This window comes from Trachymyrmex septentrionalis, unplaced genomic scaffold (genome assembly GCF_001594115.1).
Source record: "Trachymyrmex septentrionalis isolate Tsep2-gDNA-1 unplaced genomic scaffold, Tsep1.0 scaffold24, whole genome shotgun sequence".
Classification (NCBI taxonomy): Eukaryota; Metazoa; Arthropoda; class Insecta; order Hymenoptera; family Formicidae; genus Trachymyrmex; species Trachymyrmex septentrionalis.
The window spans coordinates 2,122,300-2,142,680 of record NW_017305397.1 but is presented as its reverse complement, the minus strand read 5'-3'; the positions used below and the strand labels follow the sequence as shown (position 1 = coordinate 2,142,680).

The 20,381-nt window shown below is 38.1% G+C and overlaps 1 protein-coding gene across 1 annotated transcript in view; it reads right to left on the bottom strand.

Annotated features, from left to right (window-relative positions):
• The window catches only part of LOC108748707, a 31,365-nt gene that overhangs the window by 7,910 nt on the left and 3,074 nt on the right, over window positions 1–20,381 (bottom strand). Inside the window, 9 exon segments of the mRNA XM_018486992.1 lie at window positions 1,977–2,142; window positions 3,118–3,248; window positions 3,357–3,439; window positions 3,531–4,233; window positions 7,197–7,207; window positions 7,798–7,935; window positions 8,042–8,134; window positions 10,136–10,223; window positions 19,809–19,956. Of these exon segments, the coding sequence (XP_018342494.1) occupies window positions 1,977–2,142; window positions 3,118–3,248; window positions 3,357–3,439; window positions 3,531–4,233; window positions 7,197–7,207; window positions 7,798–7,935; window positions 8,042–8,134; window positions 10,136–10,223; window positions 19,809–19,956 (1,561 nt within the window).

Here is a 20,381-nt window from a genome sequence, read left to right as displayed (position 1 = left end):
AAAACCCCTAAGACGGGGAGGAAACATGCAACATAATATAGTGTAGCAATATAAGAATGTATAATATAATATAATAGTATATATGTAATAATGAATAGGGTGGAGGGGGCGGGGGCTCTTTCCTTATGACGAGGGGATTGTAAGAATGTGTGGAGTGAGGCATGTGGGTACCTCCAGGATCACTGTTTGTGTCTTGTTTGCGCTTCCTCTTCTTAGTTCGGTTGGTATTTGCGCGGGAAGACCAGTCAGGGTACAGCTGCATGTGCAACTGTCTCTCCCGTCGCGCCAACTCATAATACTTGGCCTGTTCCTCTCGCCCTAGCGCGTGCCACTACCGAGAGAGAACCAAACACTTTTTTGTAATTGTGCATGAACCGTGTGTAAACTAAATAATATTTTTATCATCAAGAAAAAAGAAAATTCACTAATGCTACTGCCGCCACCCTAATTGCATAAAAATTAGCTAACTCTATTTAGAAATTAATTTTTTTTATTACTTTTTCGTTATCTATTTTATTATTTTATTTTTTTAAGCAATATCTCGTTGCCTCGTAGCATTTCAGTAACACTGGGGTCCCTACTTTCCGTTTAAAGTGCTAGAAGAACAGCCTAAGTTGTCCCCTCCCCCTCGGTCGCACCGCTATTCGTCGCATGTGGTCGATATTAACAACCTAAAGGCATACAGGGTGTCTGATAGAGAATACAACCTAGCGAGTAGACGATACAAATTTTTAGTGGAGCTACGCGTGCGGATGAAAAAGTGAAAGAGTAATGTTTGCATGTCTATACACTGAAGAAAACGTTATGTACAGTTGATATAGTTGAAATAATTAGAAGATACAATCCTTAAGATATATACATATTATAATAATAATATATCGTTTCAACCAACTATAATAATAAATTTTATTTATTGATTAAATTTCGTACTTATTCAAATACAATTGAAAGATTGAGAATTACAAATTTGTTATCAGACGATTCAATTAGGTTTCATTGTCTTTCAATCCTTTCGGTAATATGAACGCATTTTCCATTAAAAAAAAAAACGCTGGTTCCTCCAGTGTATTTCTGTTTGAAGCCATCTGCCTCAATTCTTCTCCACGTCATTGAAATAGTAAAGGGAAGACTTCGATGTAAGACTTATAATAAAATACTGTCACTTCCCAAAGAAACGTTTATTTCAGGTATATGTATATACTATTGAATATTTACGGGAAAATGGAAGAAAGAGAAGAAATGAATTTCAAAGAAGGCGAGATATTGTCATTCAATTCTCAAATTGCCGTAGCATGACTCATCTTGGAAGACAAGCAACTGTGAGCAGATGTCGCCTCGCAGCGAAAAACAAAAAAAGAGAAAAAACGGTCAGGCCCTAGGCTCTACCAGACATCCCGTACCTAAGGCTTTGGTTTTCAGTCTCGCTCTCATTATCGCATCATCGGTGATATTATTTGTCTCGTCTCATTTCCTCTTGTTCTCCGGAGAACGAATACCGCTTTAGGGAGTTTGGCCAGATAAAAAAAAAAAGAATTGCATTGCATGCCGCGAGAGTCCGTGTTGATTTTCTTCCTTTTTTTGTTTCTTATTTTTGTACTTTTTTTTTTTTTTTTTTAGTTCTCTGCTGTGCCACATTCCACAATCCCCACAGACAATCCAATTCAGTTTCGAAAAACGAAAAAATATACATATATGCATATATGTACATATATAAAATATCCAAGAGATATACATATATGTCGATAAATATATATATATATATATAGCCTGCACACGTTGAAAAAGATTGAATGCCAGAAAACCATAATAAACAAATAAATAAATAAATAAATAACGCAAAAAAAGAAACGTACGAAAAAAGAAACGCACAGAGACTTTGATCGTTTCAATCAACCAGTATAGGTATATACTAGCAATTATTATATATGAATTATGAATTATTAAGGGCCTGCTGTTCTAGCACTGGAAAGTGGTACCTCCGGTGGGATCTGTGGATCGCTCTTTCTTCCTCTTCTTCTTCTTGCTGCCATATCCGTAGTTATCCCTAGCACTCCAGCCGGGGTATCGTTGCTGATGCAGATGGCGCTCCTGCCTGGCCGCCTCATAATACCGCGCCTGCTCCTCCCGGCTTAGCGAGTGCCACTGCGTGTCATACCCCCAAAATTCAGATTCACAGATTCACAGCCTCACAGTATTTATCACCGTCCCCATTATCTCTCCCTCCCTTTCCCTTTCTCTCTCTCCCTCTCTCGCTCTCTCGCTCTCTCTCTCTTTCTCTCCCTCTCTTGCTCAAATTTATTTATCACTAGCGACAAGTGGACAAGTCACTATCATTGACTCGTGTGACTCGTCACGTGTCCCATGAGACCCACAAAAACCACCCTTCGGCCCTTCCCTTTTGTCACAGCGTTCTTTCTATCAAGACGAACCTGAGATTTCCTTAGATCCCACCTACAATGCTCTATTTGTACTGAGATACTAGTAGGTACGGTTAGTTAGCTCCGATTAGTAACCCGATAGATGATTCGTTCGACAAAAGCGTTAAAAACACATGCAATACTTGTATATCCAGAATGAAAATTCGTCTGGAATATTTTTAATAAATAGTCGATCAATATTTTCTCTTTTTTTTCTCATTCGAATATATTATAAAATCAAAATAATAAAACTTTTGATGTCTAATAAAAATTTCAATAATCGAATCGGTTCAATATAAAAATTTATCTAATTCATAAGTAAAATTTTTTCGTTTATAACGATTATATATATATATATAATCATAGAATTAAATTAACTGAGTAAATTGCTAGAAATCAAATTTTTGCTTAGAAACAAATCAAATTTATTTCTCTTCTCTGTCTTTTTTTCCACATGAAAAATTTCAAAAATCTTGTTCCATTATGAGATAAGAGAAAATATTGAATTTTTCATATTTCAATTATTCTTACATCAGAGTGCAATAAATTAATTTTATTAATCCAGATATAAACCCAGTACTTTCTTATTCAAAATAATTTACGATATTCAATAGATAAAAAAAAATTCAAATTTGCTACTCCGAAGTAGAATAATTTACTTTAAGTCTAAAAAAATATCTAGGTAAGAAGATTTACTCACTCGTCTTCCCAATATTTGGTTGATCGCGGCACTCTCTTTTAAAGTACACTCTGCCACAACCTTCGCCCTCATTTCCTTCATATACAGCATAAACGCATTCAAAGGCTTTTTTATATGGGGTTTCTTTTTATCTGTTGAAACAACAACGAGATTAAATAAACCGTTCACTTTGAACAATGTCAGGCCTCTCTAATACTACGATTAGCCGCATGTGACTTCAAATACCCTTAAATCCTTACCTTGATTGTTTTGTTGTCCCGTGTCCTGAGCTTTCGCATTGTCCGTAGGTAACGATGTGGAGTTTTTTTGTTCTATCGTTGACCTGCAACACACATGTAAGATGACTCAAGATGAATTTGTTGGGCACGATTAACGTTAATTCTACAAAGCCCATTGATCACATTTGTGTGTACCGTTTATTGAAGTAGGACTGTTTAACCTCGGAATTGAGGGGTTCAGATTTCGTACAGGACAGGGGGTAGGTCGGTGCGGAGTTCTGGGATAGCTGGTCAGACAGGTTCGGCGGCGTCGGTGTTGGCGTCGTTGTCGCGCCATCAAAATAGGATGGCGCGGTCGGTGGTAGCGTCAGCGGGCTCCTCAGAAAACTCTGTGGCAGTGGCCAGTTCATCTGCTGCCACATGCGATGTCGTGCCTCCACCATCGCCAGCAGCTGCATAAAGCTTTGCTGTTGCTGCTGGCTGGCGCCGTATGGCGGCGGCGCAATGCCGCGCGGGGCGCTTAAGCTCGACATTTGCACGAGACTACTCATGTAGAGCGCGGTCAAGAGTTTGTGATCCGCGGTTGGTAAACCACCGGACTCGGCAGACTTGACAGCGTCCTGGAGTATCGCCATATTATCCTCGATCGCGCTCTCCTCAGCCACAACAGCGTCCTTCTCCTCCTCGTCGATCGACGCCTCTGCGATCTTCACACCGATCACAGTCCTGGTCGGCCCGCTGTCTTCAGTGTCGTCCTTTTTGATCACCAAGTTCAGCGGCTCCAGGCACTCGGCTGGCTCCATCGCCACATACGGGACTACCTCGTGCTTAAAGCTCGTGGGCCGACCGCCGAAGTGATCCAAATCGATCCATGGAACGATCCTAAACGCCACACGATCTCACTCGGTCGCTCCCGAGTGCTATTGTTCGGGGATTAATTATCACGGAACGAACGAATCAAATCACCGAATCCACTTTCGATGACATTAAGGCCTTAGATCCTCCTTTTCGCGTCAACGACGGCCTTAGCGGCCCTCATCTCACTCGCGTTATTCCTCATCAATTCCGGAAAACGGCACGCTCGTCATTCGCGGCATTGCAGGTAGACAAGCTGGTTGAGCTCCAGCCGCGACACTCGACAACTTACACTCTCCATTCACATCCCCACGCTTTGTCGTGTTGGAGCGAGCGCGTAAAATGATGAAACGAAGCCCCGTAAACCGGTCAGCGTTGTAAACAGCACGTACGCGGTGGCGCACACTTACGCGCCGTTCGTGATGGTCCGCCAGACGCTGGCGGCAGCCTCGCACCGCCGGAAGTCTCCGAGACATACGCGGTAGCCGTCGTATTTGCCGCGCGTCGTATGTACATACGACGTGCCTAATGACGCCGTCATTGCTACGCTGTCGTTGATAAGCCTCATTTACACGTTCGCGTCCACCCGCCGCCGCTTTGGCAGCGCCAGTCGTTGACGCGACTTCGTCACCCGGCGATTCGTGCGGTGAAATGTCTCCAGGGGCGGCATCCCACGGTCACCCATTCGTCATATCTCTCTCTCGCTCTCTCTGTCTGTCTTCCGCCCCCTCTTCTCGCCACCCTCTCTCTCTCTCTCTCTCTCTCTCTCTCTCTCTCTCTCTCTCTGCTTTTCTCTTTTTACCCCCTCCCCCTCCCTGCTCCTCCAGCCGCCGCTAGTAGAGGGTTAGCTCTATATACCTACCAAACACCCCGTCTATCTCATCGGCGACTATAGCGCGCTCGTTTCGTTGTATCACGAAAACGCACCCTTTCGTCTCGATTTCCAGTGACGTTTGTCGCGTAACGCCCGCACGAAAAACTCTACCCTTTCCTGATACACGCTGACCTCGTCTTCTTCTCGCTGATCTCGATTTCCCCCGTTTGTCTGCGGCGTGCCTCGCGTATCCTCACGCCGGGATTTTCCTTCGCGCACACGAGTATACCCTGTATCTCTCTCTCCCACCTTTCCGTCGCGCGTCTCAAACGCGCTCGTTTCTGGCGTCAGCGGAATCACCACCGACCGGTGTTACGACGATTGATTATCGGCGAGTCTGGGGGTGGCCGGGGGGAATCGTGCGAGGGGGGGAGGGCGGCGGGTAGTGCGGGGTTGCGCGAGGGTGGCATCGCGAGATGGGTGGCATCATCGCGATTCATGGCTCTCACGGCGATAGAGACAACCCTACCATCAGCCGGTTCTACAATTCTGGGAGCGCGCGGGGGAGGTGGGGGGACGCGGCGAATATCGCATTCTCTGTGGCCTTCCTCTTCTACGTGCCTCTGTGATTCTTCCTTTTCTGACCAATTGTCGCGGCGCTGCCGTCGACTACCGATCAACCTGGGTATCCTGCTTGCCACTCGCCAGCAGTACGGCGAGCTAGCAGGATGGATCACTCGCGACGCGAGTGCGATTGCGCTCTACTCGAAGGAATTTTCTCCCATCTCGATATCAGCGTTCCTACCGAGGCATCTTTGTACGTCTGATTCCATGTATGTGGTCACTGAACGGTCGGGCGGTGACTGTTTGAATTTTTGCACTCACGCTAACTGATTGAGTAATCCTATTCTCAATTAAAATCAACTAGATACGAGTCTCTGTAAAACACAGCATTCTCACGGTTTATTTCACCAAGACTGAAATTGAAAGTATCCAATCTGTTCTTTTAAATAGAGAGTCGAGGACTCTTTATGTATCACTGATGCAGCAACAATAGGCTGGATGTAAACGTGTAACGGATTTTATGAGAATATAAAAATGCGATGCAACCATCTTTGTGGATGCGTCGCTGATGGATTAGGAAGATGTGTCAGCTGGTCCTTCATGATGCTGCCTCGCACTTGCGCGCAATGTAAAGAGCATGAGAGAGAGAGAGAGAGAGAGAGAGAGAGAGAGAGAGAGAGAAGAGAGAGAGAGAGAGATATTTGGAGAAAGAGAGAAACACAGAGAGAAAAGACGCAAAGCGTGTACGTTGCACGCGACTTTGTATGTGCGCGGATACGGGGCGAGCGATCGCTCGGGTACTAATGTAAATTAGAAATCTGTTTAAGAGGTAATGATCAATACATAACTGACGGCGGTGGCGGCGGTGGCGGCGGCAGCGTCGGGGTAGCAAGCGCAGACGCTGTGTAGAATCATTCGATAAGTGTTATACACGCTCTTTCAACTAGTGAAAGAGTGAAGAGTGCACGCGACGAAGGGTTCGGCCAAACATTCCGGGGTAGTCGAGACGTGCTACCCCCTACGATCCTCGCGCCGCAACTATCCTCACCCTCGGCACGACGCGCTTCCTTATCAGCAGACGCGCTGCGTTGGTACACGACCCGTGTGTCTTGCAGCTGTCAGCGCTATTCGAATATTATTATCGATCGTCAAGCAAAAGCACGTAGCGCTTACACTTCATAGAATACGGCTGCATCGGCACACAATCGTGGGGTGGTTAGGAAGATTCTCGTAGAAATTTTACCGAATGTTTTCCGATGGATAACATCTGCAGGCTGGTTCAGAATATTTTCGTGACAGAATACCACTCGATGATGGATAACGTCCAATTAATAATACGGTTATCCACTGATTCGTGTCATCAACGGTGTTCTTCTTAATCGCTCGATAAATTGTAGATCATTTGAGTTGACGTAATACAACTATTATAATATATTTCTAGTTGTTTTTATGATGCACGATGATCCGATTATACTTGAAGTAAATGTTTTTTTTTAATGAAGAAAATTGTGTTTCACGTAGTAGATCTCTCTCGGTAGATCTATTTCTCATTTTTTTGTATTCATATACATATATATCCCAATACATATATGAAAGTATGTGATTATTTTTTTAGAATATTGTTTAACGTCGGATAAGACTAAGATTTTTTTTTTCCATATAAATTTTTCTGTATCATTCGATTTATCAACTCATAGACGACTAGTCATCGTATAGCCGTTTATTAGTGCGCGAGTAAAAGACGACGTGCAACGTATTATAAATTAATTATAACCCCGCTGCAGAGTAATTAATCAACGATGGTATTACAAGCGCCGGTAAAGATAAAACTGTTCCAAGCGGCAAGCCGGCAAGTTCATTAATTGTCTTTGAAAGTTTATGCCGCATCGTTTCAAAGATTATGACACCTCTTTTTGCGGCACGTCTCTTCCTCTTTCTTTTTTTCTTGTACATCGAACGTATAATAGTCATCATGATAATTGATCGTTAGAGCGTTAACATAAACTGGATCACTTGTAAGTCATTGCTTGAAATATTTTAATACTTTCGCGATCAACGAAGCGATGCCGAAGTTGAGATGAACTTGGTGGTAAATCCCGCAAAGTTTATCGAGCCGAGTGTGGAAGGACAAAGGATATCGGGAAATAAAACGGGAGTAATCGATGCTGGCTTTGCTGCTAGCTGTTCAGATGTCGCCAGCGATACGAAATTGAGAGAGTCATAACGAACCTGTGATTGTGATCCAAGGTGGAGTGATCCGCCTTCGGCGCCGAGGATACCAACGCATGTGACGCTAGCGCGTGTGCGTGTGGACTCAGGCCAGGATGCGGAGGCATAAGGCCCGTCGGTGAAAACCGGTAGAGATCACTGAAAAATCAAGGCACAGTTTTAATCTCGATAGTTATATCTCAAATAGTAGTAAACAAGCGCGGCGAAAACGATTTTTAACGATATCAAATATTTTCTCACTGACCTTGGTAAACTAGAACTTGTGATGGGTATCGTGGGATATGGACTTCGGAAACCCGCATTTGCCGGCGAGATGGGATACATGCTCGGTGTGTGCCTGTAAATATTTATTTAATTAACTTTTTATCATTGCCAGATGTGTCTCTGGGACGAGAGTTCCCGTGATACATTTCCTCGAAATTTCGACGCTAGCGGGGAATTTTCTAGGAAATTGATTAATACATTTATACATCTGCCCGTTTCATAATAACATCGACCGTTTTGCCATATCTGGCATGAAATTTTTGAATAAATTATGTATATATTGCTATTTAGGAATTGCTTGCTATTGAAAATTGTACGTAAATTAAATTTTTAAGCCTGATAAATTATGTATTCAATGGAGAAACAAGCCAAAATGTTAAAAAATTTAATTTTTAACAATTAAACAAGGAAAGAACAAAATGAAAATAATTAGTTGTAACTTAAGTATCTTTAAATTTCAATTATTTTCCTAATTAAACTGACTAGTCATTGATAATAACTTTAATTATTCTTATACAAAATGCATAACTTTGTAATATCGCAAATACGATATCACAACTAATTCATTGAGTAAAGTATGTTATAATGATATTTGTATAGCATCGCACGACCAACAATATGGTTAATTAATTATAATTAACGAATTGTTTCTCGTAAGAGTAATTAGTTTTGTGTCCTCCTGTTCGCATTTTCAAGTTGTTCAAGAACACAGAGACCAGATCCATGCACTTCGCGTAATAAAAACGCTGCCGACTTTCTCATTATTGCAAGTGGCCTCCTCTCACACTCTTCATCCCTTTCCAAGGATGGGCGCCACCCCTTGAAAATCGCGTGAGTTAAATTCTGTGCACGCTGTGATGTCAACGTCCAAACAGTTCTCCGCGCGCTAGATTGTCGACCGAATAAGGATATTGTGGGAGTCCTTCTAATTGAGAAAAAGAAACCTAATCATTCGTGGAAAATCGCAATTTGGGACAAATCGGGCGTAAAGCAAATAACGAGCAGGGGAAACGGCGGCTTCGAATGAAAACCTGATCGTAAGGACTTGTCTCCTTGCGAAAAGAGGGTGACGTCTATGAGGACCGCAAGGATAAGGTAAAGTTCCGTATCCGATGTAATAGACCGGAACTGAGGACGACTGACCAGCAGCCCACACTTATCCAATGTCCAGATTTGTTCAGAAAACTGAACCGGAATGTGAACATATCGTGTCTTATTTTAAAGGTAGATAATCTCATAACTGACATTGTGAGAAATAATATCGCGATGGAAGAAGAAACTGTTAATAAAAAGCTCGGCGTTAAATATCGTGAAACCTCCGACAATTCGTTACTAACGAGAGGAAATTAATAAGATCAGTGAATATATTTTGAACCATAGAAACCACCATTGATGATAACGACGTTTATCATGCAAATTCGCACACTTTACATTAAAAAAGAATTTACTTTAAAGCGAAAAATTTATTGAGAAGGCTCGTCATATAACGTTTTCCTTGTATTTTGCTGAATATTTTTATGAATATTTAGTAGCCTTTGTGCACAATTCGCGATATACGATCTGCGTTGAGTGTCGGGATTTTAAATCGCCAAGAATCGCTTCGGCGCGCGATCGAAATCCGATGCTCTCCATTACTTTTCATTTGCGTTACTGTAAAACACGAAGCGATTATTTAACGCGTAATTAATATAAAATATAATATAATGTATACACACACACACACAAAAACACACACACACGCACGCACGCACGCACACGCACACGCACACACACGCGTATGTGTACGTATACACGCGGGAACGTAAAACGATTCTTGTTCTATGGATGCGTGCGTTTACAGCGCGAAATTGAATATCGCTCCCAACACACAGTTGAATATATGTTTGATTAAAATTGAAATAATATTACGTTATATTGTAATGCAACCAATCGTAGAATAACATGGATGTAATTGTATTGCACATTAAATTGAAGCTTTTATCAAACTATATGTATTTATATAGATATAAAAAATAAATAATATTTGACGTAAAATTCTATTCTTAAATGATTATAAATATGTTTTTCTACTCACCAGGACGCGACTTGCGTCATTTCTGGACTAAGCATGGGATATGGGTACTGGCCCGTTGAGAAGGGGTACATTGGTGCTCTCGTGAGACCTGCAACAAAATAATGAATTCATCGAAATACCATTTTGTTGAAATTCAATATCAAAATTCAATAACAATATCAATAAACATTTGTTTCACTTATCTCTACATATTTCTAGTCATATATCATTTTTTTCTCCATCTTGCTTGTCTAAATTTCTTGGAGTGAAATCTCACTCCAAGAGTTAAGATACTGCCACTATTTAAAAGAGTGAAAAATTTGCACTCTTGAATAAGAGTTGTAGCTTTTCACTCTTTTCTCGGAGTGAGATTTTACACTTTTAAAATGAGATTCACTTAAAAAAGAAATGAGATTTCTTTCTTTTGGAATGTAAATATCTCACTCAAAAAAAAAAAAAAAGAATGAAAATTGTATTCAAGAATGCAAATTTTTCACTATTTTTCAACAGTAAGAGTATTTTAACTCTTTTGAAATAAAATTTTACTTTAAGAAATTTAAAGAGTATGAAGGATTATCAAATATAACTCCATTTTTTATTCTTAGAACTTTTTTCGTTATGCCCCTTCGCTTTCATTCTTATATTTTCTATTTCTTTGATAATCAAGATTGAAGTTCTCGTGAATTAATGTGCCGAACGTTAGAACACAAAATAAATCCGCCATTGATCACGGGCGCATCTCATATCCGTGATTAACGGCGTCATAACGCGTTTAATCTATCATTAGCTAACAGCGTGACCATTTTACGGTCACTAAGTGATGACATTGAATTTAATCGCGGTGAGATCACGAAAGACCTAACCGGTAACAAATGTATGCACGGAAATTCCTATATTTGGGGAGTCGCGACAAACACAAGCGAATTTTAATTGCAGATGCATTTTTCTAATTTTTTAAATTTCTAATCTATTGAAAAAAGTCTATGTATTTATATTCTATTTATAAAAGCTGAAAGTTCCATTTATCTCTTATCTATCAAAAGTAAAATTAAATATGAATAATATGCGCGTACGATTATTCCAAAGAGAATAACGATTTTTTCATAATATTACAAGTTATAATATTATTAGTGTTATTATTATATTATGGATGTTCAAAAAAAATTGTAATTTTAGATATCGCAAAATGCACACACCGATGAGAACTTCGATTCGCATGTTAATAATTAATGTATACGGAGTAAATACTATCGCGACGGGGATCAAAGAAATTGAACGAGAAAAGAAAACTGCTTTTAATATCGTAGGTTTGTAATATAAACATACGAAGCGACGGAGGTCGAGCTTTCTCTCTTTCGTGGCAAGAGAACGGGCATTGATCAGCATGCACGGCCGCACCCTCTGTAACTAGCACCCAACACGAAGTGGGAATGCACACGCCATCGGGATCGTCGTCCAGAGAATAGTCGTTGTTGAAATTTAATGCCGTATAATTCATCCCAGACCGATGAACGATATCGATATCAATACCGTTTTTGAATAATTGCGATCAAGTCCACGTTACATTGAGTAGAGAGCATGTATGGAACAGTTCGTCAGAAATTTGTTGAAAAAACTTATCTGATTGTTTCTGAACGCAAAAAATTCATGCCCGTTTCTACTAATGTAGATTAATTTTAATCTCAGTTCCATTTACTCTTCTACCTCTTTCTAGAACTATTTCAAAAAGATGAGTAAATCGAACCCCGAGATTGAAGTTAATTCACTCTCTGCCACAGTTGTACGATGTACGTGATTGAACATCGGGCGATGTTACACAAGCGATTGATTTACGGCTGTCTTGTGGAGTGCGAGGGAAGCTCATAAGAAATTTATATCAATTTTTTTTTTTACATTGAGGAGCCCGAATTGGAGCTCAAACGTCTGTGTGAGGCTTTAATAAAACGACTATATACTGATACTTACGCACACTTTTATCTGCCTTTATTTGACTCTTACTGCCATTTTGAGTATTACTTTATGTAAGAGTCCTACAAGAAATTTAATTTATTATAAAATTGAATTTATTTATTAAAAAAAGTTAATTTACATCGATAGAAACAGGCATAAATGATATTGCTAAATATAATTCTATGTTTTTGTTAAAAATAAAATAATAAATCCACAAATGTTTAATTACTGATACTTTATAATAAAACATTTATTACCAATACTGTAATTATTTGAACAGTGTTCCCGTTAAACATGAAACTTGCAATTTTCGCAAAAGTACACGTAACTCAAATCGAAGATAGGGTTTAAAGTTTACAGCACTCGGATAACAAATTGTAAAATTAGATGTACATAGCTATCGCAGGTTGAATAACGGACAAGGTATATCGCTTTTACATTGGTATCTAATGTAACTAGTACGTGCCGCGGAACCGATCACGGCTTCAAGAGAGCTCGGGAAATGTAGGGCGCGGATATAAGTGGGGTGCCTTTGGCGAGGCGAAGTGTAATTGGCTTCATAAGGGTCGACGAGAAGCGCCCGGAATATCGGCAAGCCTGAAACCGCTTGACGAGGCCAATACGTCTCTCTCTTCTCCTCTCCTCTCTCTCTCTCTCTCTCCTCCCCCCTCCTCCCCCTCTCTCGTCATCATTCCCTTTTTCTCTTTCTATGTCATTCGGCGAGTATAGTATACGCGAACGGATTGGATGGACTCTCCAGTCTGTTTCCACCCCGTTCCTTTTTGCGTTTTGCGGGCGATCATGTCCCGAAGGCATATTCCCCGTGACAATCTGGCTCTTCTCTCTCGTCCCCTCGCGCGTGCTGAAATCGGTCAACGCGTGGTTTTCTCCGGATAGGGCCACTCTCAATCCCCAACGCTATAATGACTGTCGACTGATCGACCGTAAAGAGATCGGACTTCCGTCTCCCGTTTGCGTTGAAATAACGAAGCGCGGCTACATTCCGCGAAAACAATTGTGATTTTGAATAATCATGGCCGTGTTCTATATTTTTCTTCCATTGTCACTTCGTGTGTACAGGTTGATTCTTATTAAATAGCGCAAAGTCATTTTGTCACAAATGTATATTTCTTGTTAAATAATCGGATTAGTCACAAACGGCTCTATTTCTCTTTTTTATTATCCTCTGTTGTTTTGCTTTTGTAGTCAGATTTGTTATCGCTTTAGAGAAACTAATATATCAGTTTTATTTTACGATCTTATTTGTAATACCGACAGAAAAAGATAAAACGATTCGACGACGTATGTAAAACTCGCGGATGCTGGAGCTTTTTTGTGCAATGGAGCTACTTTCGATCTTCGCATAACGACGATTAGCCACTCGACTGTAACGAGACCGGGCTCCCACTCAGCCCCGGGCTTTTAATCTCATTTGAATAACGAAGCACACTCGAGCCCGTGAAAACAATGGCTGCTGAAACGAAATTTAATCCCACGTAAAAGTAATAATCCGATATTTTATCTTGCGCACACGAATTTATGTGTCGCGTGCAACACGATATATCCGTCTATATGTCGCTTTATGTAGAAATCATGAAATAAATTACACATTATGTTGTACGCGAACATTCCAATTTTTTTTTATGTTACACGTTTTACAATAGTTTAGGTTATTTACTTTTTGATCTCAACTAACTTCTTTTATAAAAAGATTCTAAAAAAAAAAAAGATTTAAAGTTTAATATCGCATCTATGATGATAATGCAGAATAAGAAGACAAAATGAAAAAATAAAATTTCTCGTATTCGATGAACTTCCAGGCAAGCGATTGGGAACAGGTAGGATTAAAATCGTGCAAGTATGACTTAATTTCAGTTAATGATGAAAAGAAGCTGAAGGCGAGTTTGTTCAACGCTGGCTAGATCGAAATGCGTATTCGTTAGAAACATATTAGAACACGAAAGTCCTGTTCGTCTAATACGATAAGAGAGAGAGAGAGAGAGAGAGAGAGAGAGAGAGAGAGAGAGAGAGAGAGAGAGAGAGAATACCGAAAATTGGCAGTATAAGTACAAAAAAATAGAGCAGAAAGAGAGAATGAAAAATATAGGAGAAACAGAAAGAAAAGACAACGAAGGATCAAGAAGATGCAAACGAGAGAGCGAAGAAATGGGAGGATAGCGGAAAGGGGTGCCTCGTAATATCCTGACGAGTCCGTGGATTCCGTCATGTGTGCTTAATCACTTTCCAGTTGACTCGGCAGTCTGCAACCCCATTATCGGCATCTCACCATCCGGAAAATTACTCTTTTATTCTCGAACAACTCAGGTTCCCGATGTTCCGTGTACCGCGATATTCTCTTTTTCTTTCTTTCCTTCTTCCATTTGCTCGCCTCACTCTTTTCCTGCTTCCATCCAAGTCGATTTTAACTCGGCCGGTGCTCGAGAGTTCTTTTTTCCAACCGTTTTCTCGTAGCTTCGTCCCACCCCGCGAGCGAGCGAATTCGTCTATTTCGCTCTATTAAACCTTAACGTCATGAATTCTATCCATCCGGCTTCGGGAAACCGAATAGTACAGGTTCGGAAACTAAATGAATGCAATGGAAATAAGAGTGAAAGCGGTAAAACAGTCTAAAAAGAAACACAGCAGAAATTATCTCTTTTTTTCCTTTGAGACATTTTATATTTTGTACTAATAAATATAATTGTTCAAACTTTATTAATATTTTATTTATTTTATTTCTTTTAATTTTTAAAAGGCGATAACATATCAATTACACAAAAATTTGATGAAATTGATAAAATCATTAAGAATAAGAAATACGCAGTCATAATTTTTACAAATAATTTTATTGAAATATATTGAGATATTGAGATAAGAGAGCGTATTCAAAGTTTTATACAAAGAATTTAGTTAAGTCAATCTTAATTGGAATTAAAAAAATTGTTTTTGTACAAATATCATAAAATTAACATTGCATATCTTGGGAAATCTATTTCTTGCATTTAATCGCCAGAATTTTTCTTTAAATAAATCGAGAACTTTAGAACTCGTTGCGAAAGAAGCAGAGAACATAATTGATTAAAATCTTAAATGTGTAATTACCATTGTTGTTCTTAGAGGTAAGACAAATAAAATAAAGGATTACGAAAGGATTACAAAAAATTGTAGCAGTCAGCAATGGAAATAGAATGCGATAACAGAGATTTAATAAGAAGCTGGTTAAGTGCAGACGATGCAAAACAATATTTGTAATTACGGTTATTTACTTTAAGACCGATACATATCTAAATCTAAATCCTTTCTCATGATATCGATTTTACTCGAAACAAATTAATGTTATTCGATATTAATGTTGATTAAATCTTAATTGAATAATCAATCAAGCTTTTATCCGAGTTACTTTTATAAAACACGGTTTTAATTATTAACTTATTAAGGTTATTAGCGAACTTTACTCTGCATACTCGAATTGCAAAATACAGGATCGTTGTTAATTATAAATTGCCACCGTTAATTACAAACTGCGAGGAATAATACTTTTTCCAGTATTCGTGAAACAAAAGAACAGCATAAATCGAAATTAGTCGAAAAAATTCAACAAAAAATTAGCAGCAAATTAGAGATTCGATCACTTTCCAAAACTGGGAAATGTAAAGGTTTTAACATAAAGAATAGCGAAAAAAAAAAATGTAAGAAAATCTATAAAAAAAAGAAAAAAAAAAGAAAAAAAAAGAAGGGCATTAGACAGCAGTATAATAATAAATATAAAAATAGATAAAGAAAGGAGAAAATAAGAAAAAGAAAATATGACGGAGAAAAGAGAAAGAGAGAAGCTAAGCGGATCAATGGCGAAGCCCAGTTGGAACACCAGGATTGTTATTGGTGGCCGTGTCTCCACCCTTTTTACGTTTCATTCCCTCCTGTTTTTTTCATTTGCGTTACCACTTCCCTTTCTTTTTCCATTCGTTATCTCTTTTGCTTGTTCTCTATGGAGTTTTTAAATAAACACGCGCAACAAAGATCGAAAAGTAAAGCTACTAATTAAAAATACATGCATGGTACATCCATGCAAGCGAGAAAATAAATCGTAGAATCACAAATAAAAAAAAAAGGAAAGGAAAATGAAGAAGGAGAGGAGAAGCAGAAAAGGGAATAGAGATATTAGAAAATAGAGAGAGTACAGAACAGAATATAGAGTGAACGGAAGAAAAGAAAAATTTTTTTTACCGCGATATTCAACTGCTTAGTAGCAGGGGAGAGATTGGGCGAATAGGTGGTGAGTTCGGAGAAGTATTAAGAGAAATTGTCGTTCCGGAGCAACAAGGGAAGGGGCATGAAACAGGATGAGGTCGAGCCACAGTTTACTTCGCGAAGAGTAAAGATGGAATGCTCCTCCCTTGTTTGCAAGACAAAGAACCAGAGCCGCCGTGCATGCATAAATGCTATCAACATCATCTACATATTTCAGAATTTAGAGGGGGGGGGGGAGGGAGAGGGTAAAGAATATCTTATTTGTACTTGTTTATAGACAAAATGATAAGAAAACTCTTTAAGTTTCTTGACAAAAAATATATTGGGAAAGAGTGAAGTGATGAAAACTGTCCTAAGATAAATTAGCAGAAGCAATGTTTAAAGCTCTTTCAGCGATGACACTACTTCAAAACTTTTCAAGGTTGCGAATCGAAGAGCTAAGTTGGCGATCGACAATAAAACCATTTGAAACAATTTGAAGTTGATAGAAGAGGAAAGCGTTCCAAGAATAGAATAAGAGCGGAATCTATCAAAACTGTATAGGCGGATAGAAACTACCTTGACCCAGAGAAAAGCTGGATATTTGCTAATTAATCTAATGGTGAGTTCTCCCATTTTCGATCGTACTTGTTCTAAATTTGCTGCTATCCTCTCTCTCTCTCTCTCTCTTTCTCTTTCTTTGTCTCTCTCTCTCTTAGAGCTCTCTCTAGAGATTATGCCGCCCTCTTCGCAACCTCGATTTAAATCTCGACATCACCGTGCCTCTTGACTTGATAAGAAATATTCCTTCAATTAAACACCAGAAGTTATCAATGCAGACTTTTCAGCTCGACTCAATTCGAGAGCATCGAAAATACGCTCGCGATTAGCTTAAGAGAGAATCAAACGTACTTGACAATAAAGACATTTCCATGTTGTGCAATGTCTGTATTCAGAGATTTAAAAACTTGATACCAGTGCTGCTACGCCAATACGAGCTCTGCTGTGCTCACTGTAGATTTATTTATATTATACGTAATTCGGTATTTCGTCTACCGAATCGCTATAACGAAGATTAACGTGTGTTAACGTGGTTGCAAACGGTTTGCGCAAAGGCCAGACACAAGCTGGACTCGCTTGGGTCAGGTTGTAACGGCCATGTTAATATTTGCGCAGCTCGATACAATAAAATTATATATAAAGCTCTCTCGACGGGGCGGAGCGTGTCGATTACGCGAGCGGGAACGAGAAGTATTCCATCAATTACAATTCGAGAGGAACGTCAATATTTGGCCGGACAATAGCGGATTAACTTCGTGAAAGAATTGTTGATTCAACCGATACGTATTGGGAATATCGAGACTATGAGCGTATTGTCAGTAGTTGAAAGTTCATGTTGAAAGCGTGGAGTGAGATTTTATATTATTAATGGGGCTGTATATTTGTGATCAAGGTATATTGCAAAACGATATGTAAACGCAATTGATGTATATCGTTTAAAAATATATAAATTTGTAATCTTTGTCTGTCAATGTCAATATGTTATTTCCGTGAAAGTGCTATCTGGCATACTTTATGATACTATAACATAATGATTATAACAAGTTTTGAATTCTTACTTGGTTTTAACAAATCAATATTAATGACAAAAATTAATCATTTCGGGATAGTTAAATATTCCAGTAACATAATATGTATCAATAATTCAGTTTGTAAATTCATAGCCCTCGTATGTACACATAATTACATACATTCAAGTCAGGGTTGGCAAATGTTATGTTTTTTTAAAACAAAGCATTATAGGTTTTTTTAAACATATTTTTTATGTTTTGAGCATGTTTTAAATAGTATTTTAAAAAACATGCTTGAAATATGTTTAAAATATCAATTTAATATATTTTGAATATGTCTATAACATGATTTTTATCAATCCTGATTCAAATAAAGTAAAATCAAGTAAAACTTAATTTTATTTTAAAAAATATAAGGGATTTAACCCTTCGTTGACATATAGGGTGTGAACCATCCACAAAATTATTTTAACTCTCTAAAATTCAATTTTCTTTCATTTTGTAGAACGAAAATACAATATTTATAAAAAATCTATTTTTTTCAATTCCCTACAAAATAGTAGCCTGCATTCAATATGCAAAATAAATACCCTTTATCCGAAACCAACTTACAAACTAATTTTTTTTCCAAAGTATCATATCTAAACAACAATTCTATAAACTTTTAATTGTCAATTAAATTATATTGAATTTTTTAAAAGTTACAATTTTTCAAAGATTTTACTCGTTTTTTCTCTATTCATTGAAAAGAATTTTTTTCACAAAAACTGTAATAAAATTTCAATTAAAAATTATTTGAACGTATTCTATAGATCTTGAAATTAATCCATAATTTTTTTCATATTGATTAGATTTTTTAAATAAGAATGCCAGTTGTTTAAACATTGCTCTGGATGTGAGCCACTCAGTGTGTCAAAAAGCGATCGAAAAAAGAGGTGTGTCAACGAAGGGTTAAGAATGATTTCCACTTTATCTTTAATTAAGACTAAATGTAATTTCTCTATGCCTAAATTTTATTAAATTCGTAAAATATAATAAACGTGCCGAATTTCTAACTTTGCAAGGACTAAATATATCAAATATGAACAACTTATTAACTTATCAACGAGAAAGCACGCTTTATAAAATTTACAATTGTGTACTCAATTATGTATGACATGAAAATTACAACGTGTCACGAAGATTTTGATTATCGAACACATTAAGTGGCAACAATTTTTGCAAAATCGTTCAACTTAATTCGAACAAAAAAGCGATTATTAGTAAAGTCAAATGAAAAAAAGAAGTTGATCCATGAAGATTATTCTAGTTTTTATAGTTTTTAAATTTGTTTTTATTAAGTTAAATTATTAATGTATACGGGGTATCAAAGATAGTATTTCACTTTTTAACTATTAGAGTGCCTATAGTAAATATTTTTCGAAAGATACATATCATAGTTTAGAAGAATTTACGTGAGTCCAGTAATATCGCAAAATTTTAAACTTGCCCCTATTAGTGCGTCCTGTATCGAAGCAAAGAGCGTTATGTCATGAGTGCACATTGAAATTGTAAGTAAATTAAAATAATAATTTATACAATACTAACTAAACCAATTAGCTTATATCTATTATCTGTTTTAGTAATTGTATATTAAAATGAGTCAAATGTAAATAGGCACAGAAATTGGGGACACATTATAATAAAGCCATCATCCCTTCGAGGGGCACACTCTCTAATAGAGATATTAACATCTTTAAATTAAAAAAATATGATGAGAAAAATGTTGAAAAACCGATATTGATTCAAGTAGACTTTAAATATAGATTTCAAGTATAATTTCAAAATTAAAAAGCTACAAAATTTAATAATTAATTCAGTAAGAATTAAGTTGCCTTAAAAGCACACTAATAGGGATTAGTTATTCTAATAGATAGCTGATAGTGATAGCAAAAATTACTTACCAGCCGCCGCGGCCGCTTTACCCGCGTCCAATGCGCCGTAGGGCGGTATACCCATATGGGCGGGAGGTGGTTGGGTCAGGTGGTCTCCATTCGGACAGAAAAAGGGTAACCCGCTTGGATGCGTCCCCGCCAGGCCCATCTTACTCGCCTATAAAATAAAATATTTAATATATAACTATCACATTGTTTTCCTTGACAATATGTCGATATATCAAAATCTTAATGCGAGAGTAATCAATGTTATTTTGTAATTTTTTGGAATGTCGTACGGCTCCGCATGAGAACGATGTAATCGACAGGTTGCCAAATTCAAATTCCGCATCCCATATATATACGAAAAAATTTGGTAATCCGTACTGAGCGATCCGTACTTAGCGAGAGTCGCAGATGAATTCTTTAGATCTAGAGAGCTCTTTGACTAGGTTTAGACATATAAGGACTGATATGCCCTCCCCTATTATTAGTACTAATTTCGCTGCGCGTCAAAAAAAGATATTTAAAGCTATTATTGCAGTATATACTTCAATACAAAAGTGTAGATTAAATATCGATATTACATTGCATTGTTGATTT